The 19600-nt window shown below is 39.7% G+C and overlaps 1 protein-coding gene across 1 annotated transcript; it reads right to left on the bottom strand.

Moving 5' to 3' along the window:
- Positions 1 to 2501: 2501 nt before the first annotated feature.
- Positions 2502 to 9589, bottom strand: LOC130912776 (ATP synthase subunit alpha, mitochondrial-like). Its single transcript, XM_057830798.1, has 11 exons — positions 9423 to 9589; positions 8882 to 8957; positions 8605 to 8774; positions 8075 to 8248; positions 7826 to 7992; positions 6847 to 7147; positions 6517 to 6741; positions 6332 to 6439; positions 3207 to 3351; positions 2956 to 3106; positions 2502 to 2870 (listed from the first exon to the last, which is right to left on the bottom strand). The coding sequence occupies exons 1-11, from the start codon at positions 9480 to 9482 to the stop codon at positions 2792 to 2794; spliced, it is 1656 nt and encodes a 551-aa protein (XP_057686781.1). The 5' UTR covers positions 9483 to 9589; the 3' UTR covers positions 2502 to 2791.
- Positions 9590 to 19600: the final 10011 nt, after the last annotated feature.

Genomic DNA, 19600 nt, shown 5'->3' with positions numbered 1-19600 from the left:
GCATTCAGATATGATGATCAGGAGTTCAAAAATTAAATAGATATTCTCATTAACATATTTATTTAACCATTTATTTATTATTTATTTCTGTAATTTTATTTCAATACAGTATTTAAATCTTAATAATTTTGGCACTCGTTACCCCTTAAGCAGCATGAAATGTTAAGTCATTGACCCACCAAACTCTGAAAGTAACAGGCTGCAGTGCCTCTAAAAATTTTTTATATATATATAATACTTATTTATTTATATGGCAAAAAACACAGACAAGACTGAAAAAGCAGTTTCTGCTCTTGCACTCCTCTTTAAAAGAAACTGTTGAATTTTAAGCCAAAACAACTGTTGTTTAATAGAACAATATGTTTATATGCTGCCATAGCAGATTAATGGCGCATTAAGCATCCAAACTATTTTTATTTTTCAGTTTTACCCTGGAAACCCCCGTTTACAGACGTCGCGCAACCGTTTTTGTTTCAACCCAGCCATAAAACAAAGGTATTTAATTATATTTATTATTCAAAATGTTGGTCATTTTTAGTTTAGAATCTTTAATTGATGTCTAATATTTTGTTTAAAAAAAAAAAAAAATTGTTCACTCGCATATTTTAAACTTTTAAACAAATTACGTCACAATGGAAAAAAATGGGGTCTGTAAAAAAGTCACGGATATCTACGTCATAACTATCGCTTAGTTGTTTTTTTTTGTTTTTTTTTTTGTTACTGTCGCATTTTCCCCAATATTTTAGATGATGAATAATCGATCAAAACAAAGAAAAATTGGGGGGGAAAAAGTTTAAAAGGGTAAATATCTGAAAAATAAAATCTCAACCACTCCTTGATGTCTGCGATTTTTGCATCACGACCCTTGTCATATTCCAGTGTTTCACCCATAAAATCCCCCAAAAATCCAGCTGTGGCCATTCACAGCTGTGTCTTGACATTCAGTGATACATGCTACATGGAGTTTTTGAATCCAAACAAGGTAAGTACGCCAAAATATCTCGTTAAAAGTCATGGTGTCTGTAATTCTGCTCTTGCGTGCTCTCACCTCCAAATAGGGCTTTGCTGTTTAAAAAAACTTTAAAAAAAAAAAAAAAATTCCCTCCTGTTCAAAATTTTTCTTCCCCCCGAAAATTGAGATTTTAAGGTTTCCAGTGATGTATCACACATGCATATTGAACAATTTGGAAATTGGGCCAAAATGGGCGTCTCAGAGTGGAACTTCAAGTCACCCGAGTGTTTTCCGCCATCTCTCTCTCTCTCTATATATATAAATAAAACATTGAGTTTAGAATGCACTTTGAAAGCTGACCTAAAAATGGTAAATGCTGCCATCTGATGGGCATTATAATTGAAGTAACCATTTTTACATTTAAATAGCTTGCTACACGCTGTCACTGGTATATGTTAGGGATGGACAGAACGTTAAAATTCTTGGCCAAGACCGAAAATTGGAGACATTTGACCGAAAGGCTGAAAAATACACATGCATATAATTATTTTTTTTTCATTTTTTTATTTGATTACTTCATTAATTTAAGGTTAATGCCCTTTGCCTCGGCATAGGTTCTACAACCCTGGAGTCTTGAGACATTTGGTTTGAAAGGTCCCGATTCTATAACCCCATGGGAGGGTGCGTTCCAGGTGTTATGTCAGATTTTGCACCCAATCAGAAATCGCAACGCACGGCAAGTTTGGGACACTGGAAAAATGGGTGTTACACCTCAAATTGTTAAGCTAAATGAGATTTCGATGTACATTTGCGTGGAACTGTGGTTCACAACAACAACAACAAAAAGTTGTTTTCGCTGAAACTAGTAAGGTTCTTTGCAAGGATGTTACAATCTCTCGCACTCCTTCAAATAAGATTGCATTTTCTTGTGCAACAAGTGGAATAGATTGAGACCCAGGAGATAGGGCCGAGTTCTAGCGGTGACAAAGCCGCGGGAAGTCGCTCCAGGCTGGATTAAAGGGGGGGGGGGGGGGGGGGCATGGAAGTCGCAGAAAAAAAGTGACAAAAAGTGATAGTGCTATAAACACATTGTACTAAACTACAGCAAATGCACGTATTCACTTAAATACGATTTTGTATACTGTTCACAAACTACTCCAAACTACTACACTGGCTCAAATGCACTGTACCCAATGTGACGTGAGACATCAATGGAACCCTAACCCTAGAACGAGCATGTAGCAGCAATGAAGCAAATTGACATCCTTCATTTAATAATTGATTTGACACCTCAAAATACTTCCAAACTGCAGAAATGTTGGCTGTGAGCCAGTAGCATTAGCTCGACGTGTTTTGAGAACGTCATCACAAGAGGACTAAGGGTTGTCATACTTTTCGGTGGTAAACTTTCGGCCTTTTAACAGTTTTTTCAGCACCGAATTTTCGTTCACATCTTTAGTGTATTATTATATACATACATACACATGGAGTGCTTTAACTATCAAGAGTTGTTCTCTATGCCTTCTTTTAGTAGAGAATACAGACCTGGTTAATTTATGTAATAGAATTTATTCCTCATAACAAAGTTAGCTCCAAAGGAGCCGAAACACAAACATATCGACTCCCCCGCAATTATTACAGTGAACAGCAGGACTCATCACTAACATTCTGAAATGGTCCACACGTGCAGTAGAATTTGGCCAATCTGAATAATTTTACAGTTGGATAACTTTGTAAAATTTTATTAGGACAACTTTGTACATGGAGGTTTTGACGTTGCGTGTGTTCACGCACATAATGGTAGGGGTCGCTGGGGATCAACTCAAGTGGTTTGCCTGCTCACTCAAAGCTGGACAGGAAGTTCAGGACAATCTGCTTCAGTTTGGCATCAGATGCCTCTGAGATCTTGCCATCAGCCCTGAAACGCAAATATTGTAGATTTCGTGTTTAAGTTTTTTTAAGCACTTAAATACAATTCTGATTTGAATGTAAAATGATCTTACTTGATTGCAGCGAGCAAGTCTTGGTGCTGGCTGAGGATGTGTTGCAGGAAAGCCTTCTCGAACTTTGTGATTTTGCTGGGCTCCATTTTGTCCAGGTGTCCCCTGACACCGGCGTAGATGACTGTCACCTGCTCCTCGATGGCCATGGGTGCTGAAGGGGGAGCAAAGTAAGTAGTCTGATTTAGTCCAACATTAAAAAAAAAAAAAAAAAAAAAAAAAAAGGCATATTGAGGCATTTGTGCAGCACTCACAATACTGTCCCTGCTTGAGCAGTTCCGTGAGCCTGACGCCTCTGTTCAAAAGCTGCTGGGTGGCGGCGTCCAGATCGGAGCCGAATTGGGCGAAAGCAGCCACTTCACGGTACTGAGCAAGCTCCAGCTTCATGGTACCGGCCACCTGCAAGGTTATAAAATACACTAAACAACTACCTAACACAGGGATGAGCTCAAATCTACACTTATCTAATTAAAACACTGCTAACGACCCTCCGTCCCTAAAATAGTCACAGAATCTAAATGGTTGTGGTATCAGTGCGCAGGCTTACATGCCTTTACCATTGACATGTACTTGAGAAAGCAGCCTGCAAAGTGAATTTGATTTTCATGATCACTAAATGTATATTGAAAATGGGGGTTGATTTAAGCGCATTCATCTTAAAATCAAATCAAAACGCAAAATAGCGATAGATTTCACAAGCTTTTAGATGCGCCGTCTTTTTCAAAAGAACTGTTTGCATTAAAATGTCTGAAATGGTTGAGCAGTAAAATTGTCAAATAAAATTGCTTTGTATTTTAGAATTGAGGTAAAATTGAACATATTGTGCTAAATATTTATGGAATTTTGTATTAAATTGAAATACTTGAATCGGATCGTGGAAGACTGATACCAGCAAATGTCATATCTTTGACCATGGCGCAAGATCGTAGGGTATTGTTATGAAATTGATATTTTGACCTCTAATTCCAAATTTTGCTAATATGATTATGAGAACTAGATAAAGCCATTGCAAAATAAATTTGAAATTTAAAATTAAGACATTTTTAATCCATTTATTTAACTGAAAATGATCATTTAAAGAATCATTTTAAAATCTAGATTTTGGTAAAATGACAAAAATAAAATCCAATGAATTTCCAAATAAATTGACCTTTTTCAAATCAATATTTTGATTAAACATTCAACAATTTACATAAATCTATATTTTAAATGGAAAAAAATGTATCCATAAAGAAAACATTTTCTAAAAATTTCTATTCATGTGTGTATGTATATATTAAAGATACACGATAATATCGGTCACCGATAATTATCAGCCGATAATGGCAATTATGACGTCACACAGATAATCCAGATAATAAAAAAAATTCAAACGATAATGCAATCCGATAATTATATACTTGATTTAGCCTCCAAATGTGCACAACCGAAGAATTCAGCCCGCCGCCTCCTCAGCACCTCCCCTCTCTGAAGCCCCTGAGGGAGGAGGGGTTGAGGAGGCGGAGTTACACGACAAGAAGTAGTTGAATATTATGGCGGCTGTTATTAAAAAAACGACTCTCTCGCCATCTGCGAAACATGTACCGTAGAAGTTCCAGGCAGAAAGAAAGCGTCTTCATTCAAAACCACTAACCCAGCAGCCGTTTAAAACTGCGTCACAAAGACTTTTGGAACGAATACGAGGCTGCTGTTAGCGGGAATGCTAAGGCTATTGTAAACACAAGCTAAACTACGGGGCTTGTGACAATACAGAGTCGGGCTGTTTGGGGATGCAGCCTAAGGCGGGTGGTAAACTTGCATCTAAGGCTAAACACCGGCACGACTGTAGACCGATAGTCGGCAAGTAGCAGTCTTCTGACTGAGCCCGCCGCCCTGGCCGGTCCGGCAGGCCGCCTCGCCGTAGGCGGGGCAGGCCGGGCCGAGCCGAGCCCGATTTCCCGGCTTCGGGACCTCCGGCGAACACCCCGGTTTCTCGAGCGTTCCCCCACGGCGTGCGAGCAGAGCCAGGACCCGAATACGCCGCGGCGAACCAGTCGGGGCGGGCGGATTATCCGGTAAGAACGTAGTTGCCGCCGCCGCCGAGACGAGACACGGTTTGTTTTTTTTACCGAAATGTTCCGAGAACCAAAGCCCTGGATAAAAAAATAATGCACTTTATAGGACCACCATTCTTCATGAAAAAGTGATGTCCAGTAAGCAAACTTATCATGACGGCACAGTGGTTCGATGATAATTTAACATGGAGAAAACGAAGTCAACCATCCAATAATGCATTCAGTATGTAAAATGACGAGCGGTCAGATGACTTTGTAACGCTGCCTTTATTTTCGGCTTAACAAAACTCAGGCACAAAACAACACGCACGCGGATGAGAGCTCCAACTCCATCCAAATAGTCCTGCCGTGTATCAGTTTAGCTGCTGTAAAGCAAATGTCGGGAAAGCCGCAAATGTAAACAAAGCGCTACAGAATGGGTACATGACATCTCGCTCTTTTGAGTTAATAATTTTCACAGTGTGCAACAAAGCATATAACATTAGCAATCACTTTTCAAATTATTTAACTTATTTCTCTGATCAATTACAGTCACAGTGGATAATCAAATTCTTAAATCAACATTCTGTAGCCACAAATATTATTCAAAATCTTTCCTTCTTCCAAGTTTTTGTTTTTTTTAGGATTAAGTATAATAATGTATTGCTTAAAACAAGGCTGTTAAGATTATTTTCAGCTAGCTATTTTTCTTCCAAGAAATCTGAGAGAAATACAATTGAAGCGATGGCAGATAATTTCACTTATTGCCAATAGATTTACACTTAAAACGGACTAGTTTTAAGGAGGTGTGTTTTGCAGTGTATTAATGTTATATATGTTAGGAATGGCTTACTTTTAAAGGCATTTTTGTGCAACTTAGGTATTTACTCTCTAAGTAATTGTTGCCAAAAGTTTACCATTACACAACGTTAGACAATCTGTCATTATTTAGATGTTTGAATTGACGACTTGTTCATATTTTATGTTGAAAAATAAAAAGAGCAATAAATTATATTTTTGCACAGTAATATTTTCTTTTGTGTATATACTTTAAAATTTTACATAAATCTTTTAATAGAATTATCGGCTTGACATTATCGGTTATCGGTTGGAATGAGGAGGAAATTATCGGTTGAAAAATGTATTATCGTGCATCACTAGTTATATACACACACATATATTTCTAAGTCCTGAGATTTTACATTCGATAATCAAAGAAAGTGTAAATTTAGACAATCTATTTTTTCCCACAAAATAAAAAAAAAAAAAAAAAAAACTGATCACACTAATAACGGGAATATATATATATTTTTTCCCCATCTTGAACTTTCTAAGGTTTTATTTACCTGCTTCATGGCTCTGGTCTGAGCAGCAGAACCCACTCGGGACACAGAAAGACCCACGTTGATGGCGGGGCGGATGCCCTTGTAGAACAGCTCAGTCTCCAAGAAGATCTACAGCAGAAGCAGGAACAAGGTTAACCTGAGGAGCAGCAACAGCTGAAATGACGTCGCAGAGACGCATTAAGGACCTGTCCGTCAGTGATGGAAATGACGTTGGTGGGGATGTAGGCGGACACGTCTCCGGCCTGGGTCTCGATGACTGGCAGAGCGGTGAGGGAGCCGCCGCCAAAATTGTCGTTCATCTTTGCGGCTCTCTCCAGCAGACGGGAATGCAGGTAGAACACATCACCGGGGTAGGCCTCACGACCAGGGGGACGACGCAGCAACAGAGACATCTGACGGTAAGCTACGGCCTAAGATTGAAAGATGTGAGGTTTTTAAAAGCGGCTGTTATCTTAAAGTGGTATTACAGTTATGCACGTCAAGAGTTTGAGAAGCAAAAGAACTCATCCGGTCACCTGTTTGGACAGATCGTCGTAGATGATGAGGGCGTGCTTGCCGTTGTCACGGAAATACTCGCCCATGGAGCAGCCCGAGTATGGGGCTAGGTACTGCAGGGGTGCCGCATCGGAGGCGGTGGCCGAGACCACAATTGTGTACTTCATGGCATCGGCGTCAGTCAGCCTCTTCACCAACTGGGCCACGGTAGACCTCTTCTGGCCGATGGCCACGTAGATACAATACAGCTTTTTCTTCTCGTCAGTGCCTTCGTTGAAGCGCTTCTGGTTGATGATGGTGTCAATGGCAATGGCGGTTTTGCTGGAGGGAGCAGATAACCGTATTTGGCTCTCGTAATACATTCATATTTGCTGTAACTTATTTATTTATTTTTTTAAATTACCATGCTAGGTTTCTGCACTCCCCACCCCACAAACTTTTCAACAAGATGTATGTTAACCCTTTATAAGTAAGAATTTTTGGCAATTAAAATCCAGCCTCTTAAAGATGCAAGACAAATGATGTTCACACATGGACGCTAGGTCTCAACTATTATTATAAATTATTTGACATTTTTATTAATAAAACAGAATTAATAAAAACAAATACATTCTGGATGGCTAGGCCCCAATAACACTCTAAAGCTCATATATAAATACAATTAAAAAAATAAAATAATAATGTACATTTGAAAGAATAGTGCAAATTTAAGCTATTTTTTAAATTCAAATGTATATATAGTTTTTATTATATATATATATATTTAAAGTATAACATGTTAGATCAGTAAGAGAATATTTATTATTAACGCATAGGCGTCCAATTCATTTAAACTGGGAACACAGGCTGTGAATGCTGTTGTTTTAGGGGCAATGATGATTATGCTGCCAGCCTCTCCCCCAGTCAGATGGATTGGACATCGAAAGCCGTCAAAGTCAGCCGCCTAGTTTAACGAGCACCCAATAAAGTGTTGATATAATACATTTCAGGGGTCCTCACCCAGTCTGCCTGTCACCAATGATAAGCTCACGCTGGCCTCTGCCAATGGGCACCAAGCTGTCCACGGCCTTGATTCCAGTCTGCATGGGCTCCCTCACAGAGATACGGGGGATAATACCTGGGGCTTTCAGACCTACACGCCTCCTTGTGTTAGACCCCAGAGGACCCTTTGGTGATGCAAAAATCTCAATTTAAGACAGTATAATCAAAGAATTATCATTTCATGTAATATTCAACACCATTATGGACCTTTCCATCAATGGCGTTTCCCAGAGCGTCCACCACACGTCCGAGCAGCTCCTCGCCCACAGGAACGTCCACGATGGCACCGGTCCTCTTCACGATATCGCCCTCCTTGATCAATTTGTCGTTACCGAACACCACCACGCCGACATTGTCAGGCTCCAAGTTCAGAGACATACCCTACAGGAGAACAAAAATACAGCAGATAAAGGGAAATGTCTTGGATGTGGATTAGTAACATTACAAACTCCTATTTTACTCTAACAGCTGCAATTATGAGGTCTGGCAATGAATGACCATGTTTTAGTGCAACTGACGATGACAGATGTCAAATCCATTTTGATTGACCACAGACAATGGTAGCCCGAGTTAAGTTGGACCAGTAGCTTCTCACTGTAACTCACAGTAAATTGAAGTACCGTCATTACAGCTGCCCAAACTACAAAATGTATTTTCTGTTCATTTACCCATGCAGTTCTTATCGTACAATTCATCTCTGCATTTTGTGATCTTTACGAGTGACAATGTGGACATACCTTGAGTCCAGAGGAGAATTCCACCATCTCTTCTGCCTGGACATTCCTCAGACCGTACACCCTGGCAATACCGTCACCAATTGACAGCACGCGCCCGGTCTCCTCCAGGTCAGCGGAGGTGTCTGCTCCCATGATCTTCTCTTCCAGGATTGAAGACACCTCAGCTGTGCCTTTTAAAAAAAATAATATTAATAAATCACATTTCTCCCTCATGAGCAAAGTAATGACCTTCAATAAATTTCTTGACTTTCTAGTCAGATATTACTGTATTGCTTACCAGTCTTTTGTAGCCATGGTCTATGTGTGTGGAGGTGGTTGACCCCAACGCAGGCGACCGGCACAGCCTTGGACACCTGGCATTCATTTATTCAGATTAAATCCACTGCAAATGAAGACTACGATAATAATTTTACATGTATATAGTGATGGTCGTGCATAGTGAATGAGGAAGGTGCGACGCAGTTTCTGCCCTGTTGGTGCCCGTCAGATTAGCTGACCTTCAAAGCGTGGTTGAATGAGCTGCTAACTAGCGGCTAGGTTAGCTCGCGTTAGCGCACTTGGAAGGTGCACGGACGCTGACACAAGGGCAACGTCAAGAAACTAACACTATTCAACATGCAAAGCGATAAACATAAAATCACTGTATAATTCAATAGGTGTTTTGCAAGAGAGATTCAAACTGCATTCCAGTTAGCGCGAGGCCTACTGCATTGACGTTTATTCGGCATTACCCTTCACGCGTAAAAAGCTTGCGTATTAATTAAATCAAGCGGCAGAATGACATTTAAACAACGGGGAATATTAAATGAGAAACTTACTAATCCGGCCCTTCTAGGCAGGGTCCTGGCCAACGCTGCTGCAACACGCACGGACAACATTTTGCTTGCTTTGTAATGACCTGTCCTCCACCACTGGCGGCTTCGACCTGGTTGAGGGAGAATGTAATGGCAGAATGAACTCTTCTTCGCTTTATCAGGAAATAAGACCTCGGACAGACAAGCTCTGCTCCGTACTGCCTACCGTCGCCGTGGCTTTGTTACTGCAAGCAACGTCAGCAAAAATTCAATCCAGAGGAAAACAATTTAATACAGGGTAAATATGCTTTTTGAGCGCACGAGGACCACTTATTGTAAGCAGATGTAAAAAAAAAAAATAAATAAATAAAAAACACATATAAATAAATCACACAAAAAAAATGAATACATACAGTCATTATTTTGCTAAGGTAACATTGAGGTCCATAATTATTATTTTTCATACAAGTGGGAAAATGAACAATCAGAGGGGATGGTTATTAAAAAACACACACACACAAAAAAAAACCTTGTAATCACTATGAAATCTGAATGTCAAAAATTTTTATTCGATATTTTCTGCATCCTATATAATATACTGGGGGCGGAATTCAATAAGCTTCAGCTTCTCCGGTCTGCCTTTTTCTTTTCGGGTTGAATTAATTGTAAACACATAAAAATGCTGTGTGGTTGTTTGGATTTGTCATGCCTGAAGAGAAAATAAATAAATGACAAAAAAAAAAAAAACAAGCATGGGTCCATTTATTAATGTCGATCAAATACAGTGGGGCAAATAAGTATTTAGTCAACCACCAATTGTGCAAGTTCACCTACTTGAAAAGATTAGAGAGGCCTGTAATTGTCAACATGGGTAAACCTCAACCATGAGAGACAGAATGTGAAAAAAAAAAAACAGAAAATCACATTGTTTGATTTTTAAAGAATTTATTTCCAAATAAGAGTGGAAAATAAGTATTTGGTCACTACCAATCTGGCTGTCAAAGCGGTCTAACTTCTTTTAACGAGGTCTAACGAGGCTCCACTCGTTACCTGTATTAATGGCACCTGTTTTAACTCATTACCGGTATAAAAGACACCTGTCCACAATCTCAATCAGTCAAACTCCAAACTCCACTATGGCCAAGACCAAAGAGCTGTCTAAGGAAACAAGAGACAAAATTGTAGACCTGCACCAGGCTGGGAAGACTGAATCTGCAATAGGTAAAATGCTTGGTATAAAGAAATCAACTGTGGGAGCAATTATTAGAAAATGGAAGCCATACAAGACCACTGATAATCTCCCTCGATCTGGGGCTCCATGCAACATCTCACCCCGTGGCGTCAAAATGATAACAGGAACAGTAAGCAAAAATCCCAAAACCACACGGGGGGACCTAGCGAATGACCTACAGAGAGCTAGGACCACAGTAACAAAGGCTACTATCAGTAACACAATGCGCCGCCAGGGACTCAAATCCTGCACTGCCAGACGTGACCCCTGCTGAAGCCAGTACACGTCCATGCCCGTCTGCTGTTCACTAGAGAGCATTTGGATGATTCAGAAGAGGACTGGGAGAATGTGTTATGGTCAGATGAAACCAAAAGAGAACTTTTTGGTAGAAACACAGGTTCTCGTGTTTGGAGGAGAAAGAATACTGAATTACATCCGAAGAACACCATACAAACTGTGAATCATGGGGGTGGAAACATCATGCTTTGGGGCTGTTTTTCTGCAAAGGGACCAGGACGACTGATCTGTGTAAAGGAAAGAATGAATGGGGCCATGTATCGAGAGATTTTGAGTGAAAATGTCCTTCCATCAGCAAGGGCATTGAAGATGAGACGTGGCTTGGTCTTTCAGCATTCCGTGTTGCCCAACGACAGCCCCAAAACATCACTGCTCTAGAGGAGATCTGCTTGGAGGAATGGGCCAAAATACCAGCAACAGTGTGTGAAAAGCTTGTGAAGAGTTACAGAAAACGTTTGTCCTCCGTTATTGCCAACAAAGGGTACATAACAAAGTATTGAGATGAACTTTTGGTGTTGACCAAATACTTATTTTCCACTCTAATTTGGAATTTGAATTTTTTCAGTTTTTTTTTTTTTTTTCCACATTCTGTCTCTCATGGTTGAGGTTTACCCATGTTGACAATTACAGGCTCTCTAATATTTTCAAGTGGGAGAACTTTGCACAATTGGTGGTTGACTAAATACTTATTTGCCCCACTGTACAAGGCAGGTCGAAGGTGGTAAAGGTGGATTTCTTTTGACCAAACACAAATACAGTGCACATTCTGATGAAATAAAAATATATTAACAAAACATTTTATTGACTTAAAGAAAAGAAAAAACCTTGCAAGTACAATGTTTACTAGGGGTGTGACAAAATATCAAAATGGTGATATATCGTGATACTTTGTATCCCAAAAGGTTATCGATATGCTCCTGCCGAGAATCGAGATATCGTTTTAAAAAGGTGTCATTGTCTAGAAGAAAAGTAAAAATAAAAATGAACCAACAAGTTGCTACCAAAATATTCCACCATAATAGTGTTTCAGTTAACTCTAAGGCTGCATTGACAGTGTTCGACGCCCAATCCATTCAAACTGGGAGCGTTCGTTCATTCGAAACCAGAGCATTCACAGTCATTCTGTCCGATTTTCAGTGCATTTACAGGTCACTTGCTGTTCATTTTAGGGCATTTACAGGTCATTTTCTATTCAGTTTGAGTCACTGCCTATTCATTTGTGTGATTCCCAAGTCACTTCCTGTTCTGTAACTCAAAATAAACAGAAAGAGAGCCATACAATACCCCAAAATCAGCAGGAAGTAACTTAAAATCAACAGGAAAATGACCTTAAATGGCCCAAAATTACCTCATTGCCTGGCATTGGCTGCCTTTACCGGCCATAGACGTCCAATCCATTTGAACTGGGAGGGTGCCAGCGAATCCCTCCCACTTCAAATGGACTAGATTTCTGCAAGTGATACTCGTTCCAATTCACAGCAGAAGCATGTTTTTCTGTTTATTAGTTGTTTGTAGAATATCCTAGAATGATTTCCTGACCAATTTATCAATTTATTGTTGTATCGCCATATCGTCAGATCATCGTTATCGTGAGCTTTGTATCGCAAATTGTTTCGTATCGTGAGTTAACAAGAGGTTCCCACTTCTAATGTTTACAAATGTACACTAAATATCTCATAAGAGCTGTCATTAAGGTGCAAACAATAATTATTGACAGTACATTTTGTAACTGTAAAACACTTCTGGACAAAAAAAGAAAACATGCAAGTAGTTTAGTACATGTTCACATGTACAGAACATAAATGACAAGCTCTGTCATTAAGGTGCAAACATAAAAATTATTGACAGCAACCTTAACAGTAAAACACTGCTCAATGAGAGAAATGGCATTTGGGGGTCACAAAGGTGTTTACTCACATCATCAGCCAGTACCGGTACTTCAGTGCGTCTTGTGGTTGATGAATCTGAGAGTGAGATTTGTTTGATTTTTGTTGTCATTTCCTCCTTTTCTGTTCCTTCGAACATTGCTGCCATCACTTCAGTCATACACTCTTTTATTATTTCTCCATCAGAGAACGGTTTCTTATGTTTGGCCAACACCCACGACACTCTGAGTGAGCACTCCGTTGCAATTTGTTGTTGTGTCATAGATTTAACAAGAACCTTCCTTGACTCTTTATATGACTGTTTATATGACCTGTTAATTTCCTGCCTTCTCAATTCTGATTTAGGAGAAAACTTCACTTCAAAAGAGCTGTGCTCTTTGACATAATGGCATTTCACATTTTCACTTTTTATCAGAGTAACCGTCTTGAAGCATATGAAGCACATAAGTTTGGTACTTGCAGTTGGTAAAATGGACGCATTTTTGTCAGTCCATTCGTCATTGAAACTGCGATTTTCGTTGTCCACTCTTCTTCTCTTGGTCAACATTGAGCATACCATTTTGTTAAATTCGGTCTTCTACTGGTGGCATGTAAACACATAGATTGCAAAGTGCCGAGTGCGACTCGTGTTTCACACTGCTGCGGTCTGTCCACTAGCTAAATAGCAGCATGCAGGTTCTCTCAGCCAATCAGCGCATCGTTGTCTTAGAGATGACAACAGAAGTGGGAACATGGAAGACATTTGACTAAAAATGAAATAGAATTTAGCGATAGAATAGTAGCGCATAGCGATAGACTGGCGAGTCATACAAATACTATATGTTAAAAAAGGTTGTTTAAAAAAAAAAAAATGCCGTTTGCTCTGGGTCCGCAGAAAGTAAGCTTCGGCTTCTCCCGTCTGCCCTTTTCTTTTCGGGTTGAATTAAATGTAAACACATATGATTGCTGTATGTTTGTTTGGATTTGTCATGCCTGAAAGGAAAATAAATAAATAAAGAAAGGTGTGCCGTGGTCCAGTCGTGGACAACGGTCTAGTAATTGAGGACCCTGGCAATAGACCAAGACTGTCCAAACTTTTTTCTCCAAGGACTGCTTTCAGAATAATCGAAGGGTGCAAGGGCCAACTTGATTGATTCCACTTTCATTTGCTAAGCAAAAGATCGGAATTGGGTAGATTTGTTTTTTAAAATGTATTATTTTTAAGTGTGAACTCATTGCCTGTCATTGATGGCGATGGACGTACAATACATTTTCACTGGGAGAGATGGCAAGAGATCATTCAATCAATGGCAGTGAAACATGATCACTCAACGCAAGCCTTTCCAGTTGAAATTGATTTGATATTTATGACTTTCAATGGCAGTGAATGAGTTAAGGGCTGCAAGCAAAAATATCATCCAGCGGTATCGGGATATTGCAATATACAGTGGGGCAAATAAGTATTTAGTCAACCACTAATTGTGCAAGTTCTCCCACTTGAAAATATTAGAGAGGCCTGTAATTGTCAACATGGGTAAACCTCAACCATGAGACAGAATGTGGGAAAAAAATCACATTGTTTGATTTTTAAAGAATTTATTTGCAAATCATGGTGGAAAATAAGTATTTGGTCAATACCAAAAGTTCATCTCAATACTTTGTTATGTACCCTTTGTTGGCAAAAACAGAGGTCAAACATTTTCTGTAACTCTTTACAAGCTTTTCACACACTGTTGCTGGTATTTTGGCCCATTCCTCCGTGCAGATCTCCTCTAGAGTACTGATGTTTTGGGGCTGTCGTTGGCCATTATACAAGCAAAAAATATCATCCAGAGGTATCGGGATATTGCAATATATACTGCTGCAGTCTGCTGCATCATTTTTGTTCACTTTCATTTTTGGAGTGTCTTTGATTTCCCTCTTTAATAGGATGATCATTTTCATTTCTATCAAAGGATGTGGTATCATTTTGTTACTAATACATCACCTATTTATTATCAGGAAAGATATTCAAGATCACCCCCCCTCTGTTTAGATCCGCAGTGTTTTCGACGTGCCCCTCTTATTATTATTATTAATTTTTTTTTTTTTTGCAAAAAAAGCAAAGAAAAACATACCCAAAATAGCACAATTCATCTTACTGTATTATTTTATCATACAAGTTTATATTTGTGTAACAAAATACTGAAAATACTGAAGTTTCCTACACTGACTTCAACATGTTGTCAGGTTTTGACTCCCGAGCCAATGGAAAGGAATTTTTAAAATATTTAGCTTCATCTAATGTTAAATTCAAGAAAATGAAGGCTGTATTTAAGAAGCTTCTTTTGCGAGCCATTTTCAATGATATTTTCTTAATTTCCCGTGGGCCAGTAAAAACTGAGCAGCGATCCGCAGTTGGCCCGCAGGCTTTAGTTTGGACACATCAACCATATGTTTAACCCTTTTTAGGGTAAATGAATTTTTGGGAATTAAAAAAAAACTCCATAAACACTTAGCATCAATTATTTTTTTTTATTCCTTAGTACATCATATCCTAGTGCAACATACGTGGACATCACATTTTGGGTCATGTGGGCCACAAAATCAATATTTTGTATCGACAAGTTTCCTGAGTGAACACAAGAAAGCCTGCAAACAGTTGAAGACATGTCAACAAAGCACATGGATTACTGGAACCATGTCCTATGGTCTGATGAGACGGGCGGGCTTTCATGTGTACCGTCTTCAGAAGAGGCTTCCTTCTGGGGTGACAGCCATGCACACCAATTTGATGTAGAGTGCGGTGTATAGTCTGAGCACTAACAGGCTGACTCCCCACCTCTTCATTCTCTGCAGCAATGCTGACAGCACTCCTGTAACGAGTCACATGACATTTTGGAGGGGAAATGGCAAGCAGTACTCAATTTGGACATTTAGGGATGAACGTAGTTTCTAAGGTGTGTACTCACTTTTATTGCCAGGGGTTTGGATATTAATGAATATATTTTGAGTTATTTTGAGGGGATAATAAATTAACTCTATTATATAAGCTGCGCACAGACTACTTTTCATTGTGTCAAAGTGCCATTTTGTCAGTGTTGTTCCATGAAAATATATATTTAAATATCTGCAGAAATGCGAGGGGTGTACTCACTTTTGTGATACACTGTATTGATATTAGCTATATTAGCCTACTATCAAAATGACAAAGTGGGCTACAAATACATAATTAGCGTTCATGATCAAATGTTTATTTTCCCTGCAGTGGATCCTTTTTTTTTTTTTTTTTTTTTTTAACCTGTCCTGTTCAGCTGTTTGACACGGAGAATGGAAGTCTAAGTGTCGGTCGGGTTGGTCAGAACAGTTTCAATGTTTCACATTGAGAGTATGACATACTCCCATTGTGATCATTCAACATACCTCGTTTATTATGACAAAGCAGCGAACGGGGGGGTGGGTGGGGGGGGGGTTGTCATGGGGTAAAAGAAGAAAAGAAACACACACACAAAAAAGAAACAGAAGAAACACACACACAAAAGAAACACAGACAACAACAAGAAGTACATTGAACGCCTACACTAACTATGAATATGTTGGTGCTACCGTCAGCTAGATGTATTTTTGGTTGACACTATGTGGGGGGCCTGTTGACCAGGGAAAGAAGGGGAGGGGGTTGGGGGAGTCTATAGGATGAGTAATTGGGAGGGGTGGAGTGTACACAAATCAGCTCTGTGATCTAGAAACCAGTAATTGTGTGAATCCCTTGTGAATGTAAGCCCATCGGCAACCGACCTTACGCCGCCCCATCGCCAGTCTAAGGCCCCCCACCCGAGCGCACCCAATCACATCCAACAACAACAGCACAATTTTGTATATCTAGGGGAAACCCTGTGATTGATTGTATCAGGCGCTAATATAGGAGTTTTCCCTTGCAGTCGGTTCCGATCCAATCAGTGTTTTTTGGCTTCATCACAGCATATTTGCAATCTGCGGCTCGGATCGCAGCATCCATTTTGAATATACAGCAGGTCCAGGTGATTTCGCCACATGTGAGTGGTAAACAAAATATGAATAATTACAGCTGTTTATTTTTTCTTGCACTCAAATAATAAACCCGTTTTATATGCTTCCACTGAATGTACTGTATATGTGTTAGGGCAGGGGTCGGGAACCTTTTTGGCTGAGAGAGCCATGAACACCACATATTTTTAAATGCAATTCCGTGAGAGCCATACAATATGTTTAAAACTAAAAATACAAGTAATGTGTGCATTTTATGTAATTTCAACACTTTTAAAGTACAATAGGTCTCTGAATTCTTTTGAATAACATTGTCATGCTGTTCCTAATCAATGATGAGTATTTCTTTACCATTAATGCGACCTTTGGTGCTGCATGTTTTTTCTGATGGCTTTGTAGTCTGGTTGATACTTGGTGGGGTTAAGCTTCATTTAGGCGTTGAGAAATTTCAGATGTGTCTCTTTTCATGCTCACGAAGTGCCACGAATCCTGTTTTTCCCCACCATCCACGGAGTGCCATCAGTGAACACCGAAACAAGTTTATCCATCAATAGATTTTTTTTTCTTTAGTGAACTAAGTGAACGACTTGAATAAATCCTCCCCTCTTGTTGTCCCTTTCATAGTCAAAACCTTGCAATCACACTCAACTAGGATAAATTGCTTATATCTGTTGACTCATCCAAAGCGAGAGAAAAAACCGGTGCCGCATTTATGTCCCTATGTCCTGCTGAAAAGTACGATACTCCTCGTCTTTTTTTCTTTTTGCCATCTTCTCAAGAGTTTCTAACATTAGCTGACAACGCGGAAAATGAAACTGAAAAAGAGGGAAGTTTACTTCCTGATCTCAGGCACATGTGCACATCGGCCGCTATTTTCGACAACAAAATACGGCAACCCCACTTGTACAGTCTCTGCCTTATCTGCGTTGCCTATGCGATTGATAAATAGACACAACGACATGTATGTTTGCCACTTCCCCACTAAAATTACTTCGAACTGGCTTTCTAGTCACCGATGACCGTCGCCATTTCGCGCAATGCGCAAAGTAGTATCATGACTTTTTTCATTTATTTTTTTTAAAGAAAGACTCGTCTGCGAGTCAGATGCAGCCGTCAAAAGAGCCAGATCTGGCTCGCGAGCCATAGGTTCCCGACCCCTGTGTTAGTGGGTTAGAGGGGAAAAAACGGTATTTAAAAATGGCCAAAATAGGCTCAGGGCTTTCAGAGTTAAAGTAAAACAATGCCAGGCAGATTTCTATTGAAATGATGAATTAAGTGACCTAAAACACCCAAGGTTGGGGTAACAATCATCGACATCAGGTCCTCACCTTTTTAAACTAAATGTGTTCCATGTAGTCCACAGGCTTTGTTACACTTTACATAGTTTTTATGTTTCAAGTTATAACTAAATTCAACTTTGTCAGGCCTGAAGATGTGAGCAGACTACACCATCATGCAGGACCTGAGTGTGCACACCAAACTGGTCCCAGAAAAGAGGGCAGAGCGCCTTCTAAGATTTTCCTCTACCACAAACAAGTAAGTCCCCACAATTGTCTAATTTGAAAGGTCTTAAATGTTTGGTTTAACTTTATTACTAGCCAGTCGACAGGCCCAATTTGTTTCTAACCAGTAAAGGCCTTTTAAAATGAAGCACAGTTATTATTTCAGGCTGTTAATCCAGAAAAAAATGGTCATTCTACCTTTTGTATGCCTTTACATAGATGCGACAGTACAGGGAGAGCTGACGAAGTGGGGACTCAGATTTGACAAGGAACTCTTAAATGTGAAAGGCAGAGTCCTTCCACCAGAGATCATTTCTCAGGGATCCAGATCGGTATAAGTAATTCATTGTTTAACTTTTTTTGTTATTGTTAAAATTAATATCAAAACTTTTGTCACCTTGGTCCCTATCAGTATAGTTATAACCCCCGGACAGCTGACTGAGCATGAGAGATGCGTGGGTGCCATTGATTAACTGCCCTCCTCTGCAAAACTGGTTGCTGCTTTACACTCGCCATGACACGAGAGAAGCTCAAAGCCTCCTGGAGACCCTTTACAGAGTATCAGCTCCACTTAGAATCACCTCACAAAAAGCTGTCATGTGAGGGCCAGTAGACATCTGGAATAGCTGATTTAGTATAAATCAGCGTTTGTCATTAAACTGTTGGGCTGCCCCCCCCCCCCCAATTAGGATTGAGTATGAGGATCATCAGCAATCTCTGCTGCGAGTACTTCAGCACAATGTCAGAGCTGAAACACAGATGGTTGGTTACAAATTCTCATCGTTAGTATACAGAACAAATTTTTACACAATGGAGCACACCTGACCACAAGCCGCACCACTTTATTTCCCAAAAATGAGAAAATTCTCTAACCAAATTAACACCAACGCAACAAGTTGCATCCTCTCCAGTCATATGCTGCATCGTGATCAGCCATATGCAAGTGCCCATTAAGGTATTCAGTGTCAGTGCCCGTCTGAAACCACAAAACCACTTCAGTTTTATAGGCACAGGCCCCTACTATTCAGAATTGGAGAAAATAAAATCTACTTTACCTTGAATTCCAAACTGGTGCAGGTAGCGACTTAGTGCATGCTTGCAAGCACAGCAGATTAGTCGTTGAAAACTGGATATCCTTAATTTTATAAAACCGTTTTAAATACCGAGCCATTGTTCACATTAAATTGCACTTGTGTAATGGCACCAGACGGGAGAAGTCTTCGGTAAATACATTTTAGCGTGTCTAGCTTGACTAGCACCGGCTCTAGAATATCACCTTCCTTGTAGCAAACTTAGCTACTTTTT

This window comes from Corythoichthys intestinalis, chromosome 3, assembly GCF_030265065.1.
Source record: "Corythoichthys intestinalis isolate RoL2023-P3 chromosome 3, ASM3026506v1, whole genome shotgun sequence".
NCBI lineage: Eukaryota > Metazoa > Chordata > Actinopteri > Syngnathiformes > Syngnathidae > Corythoichthys > Corythoichthys intestinalis.
The sequence above is the reverse complement of the archived record's forward strand: the minus strand, read 5'-3'. Positions and strand labels throughout refer to the sequence as shown.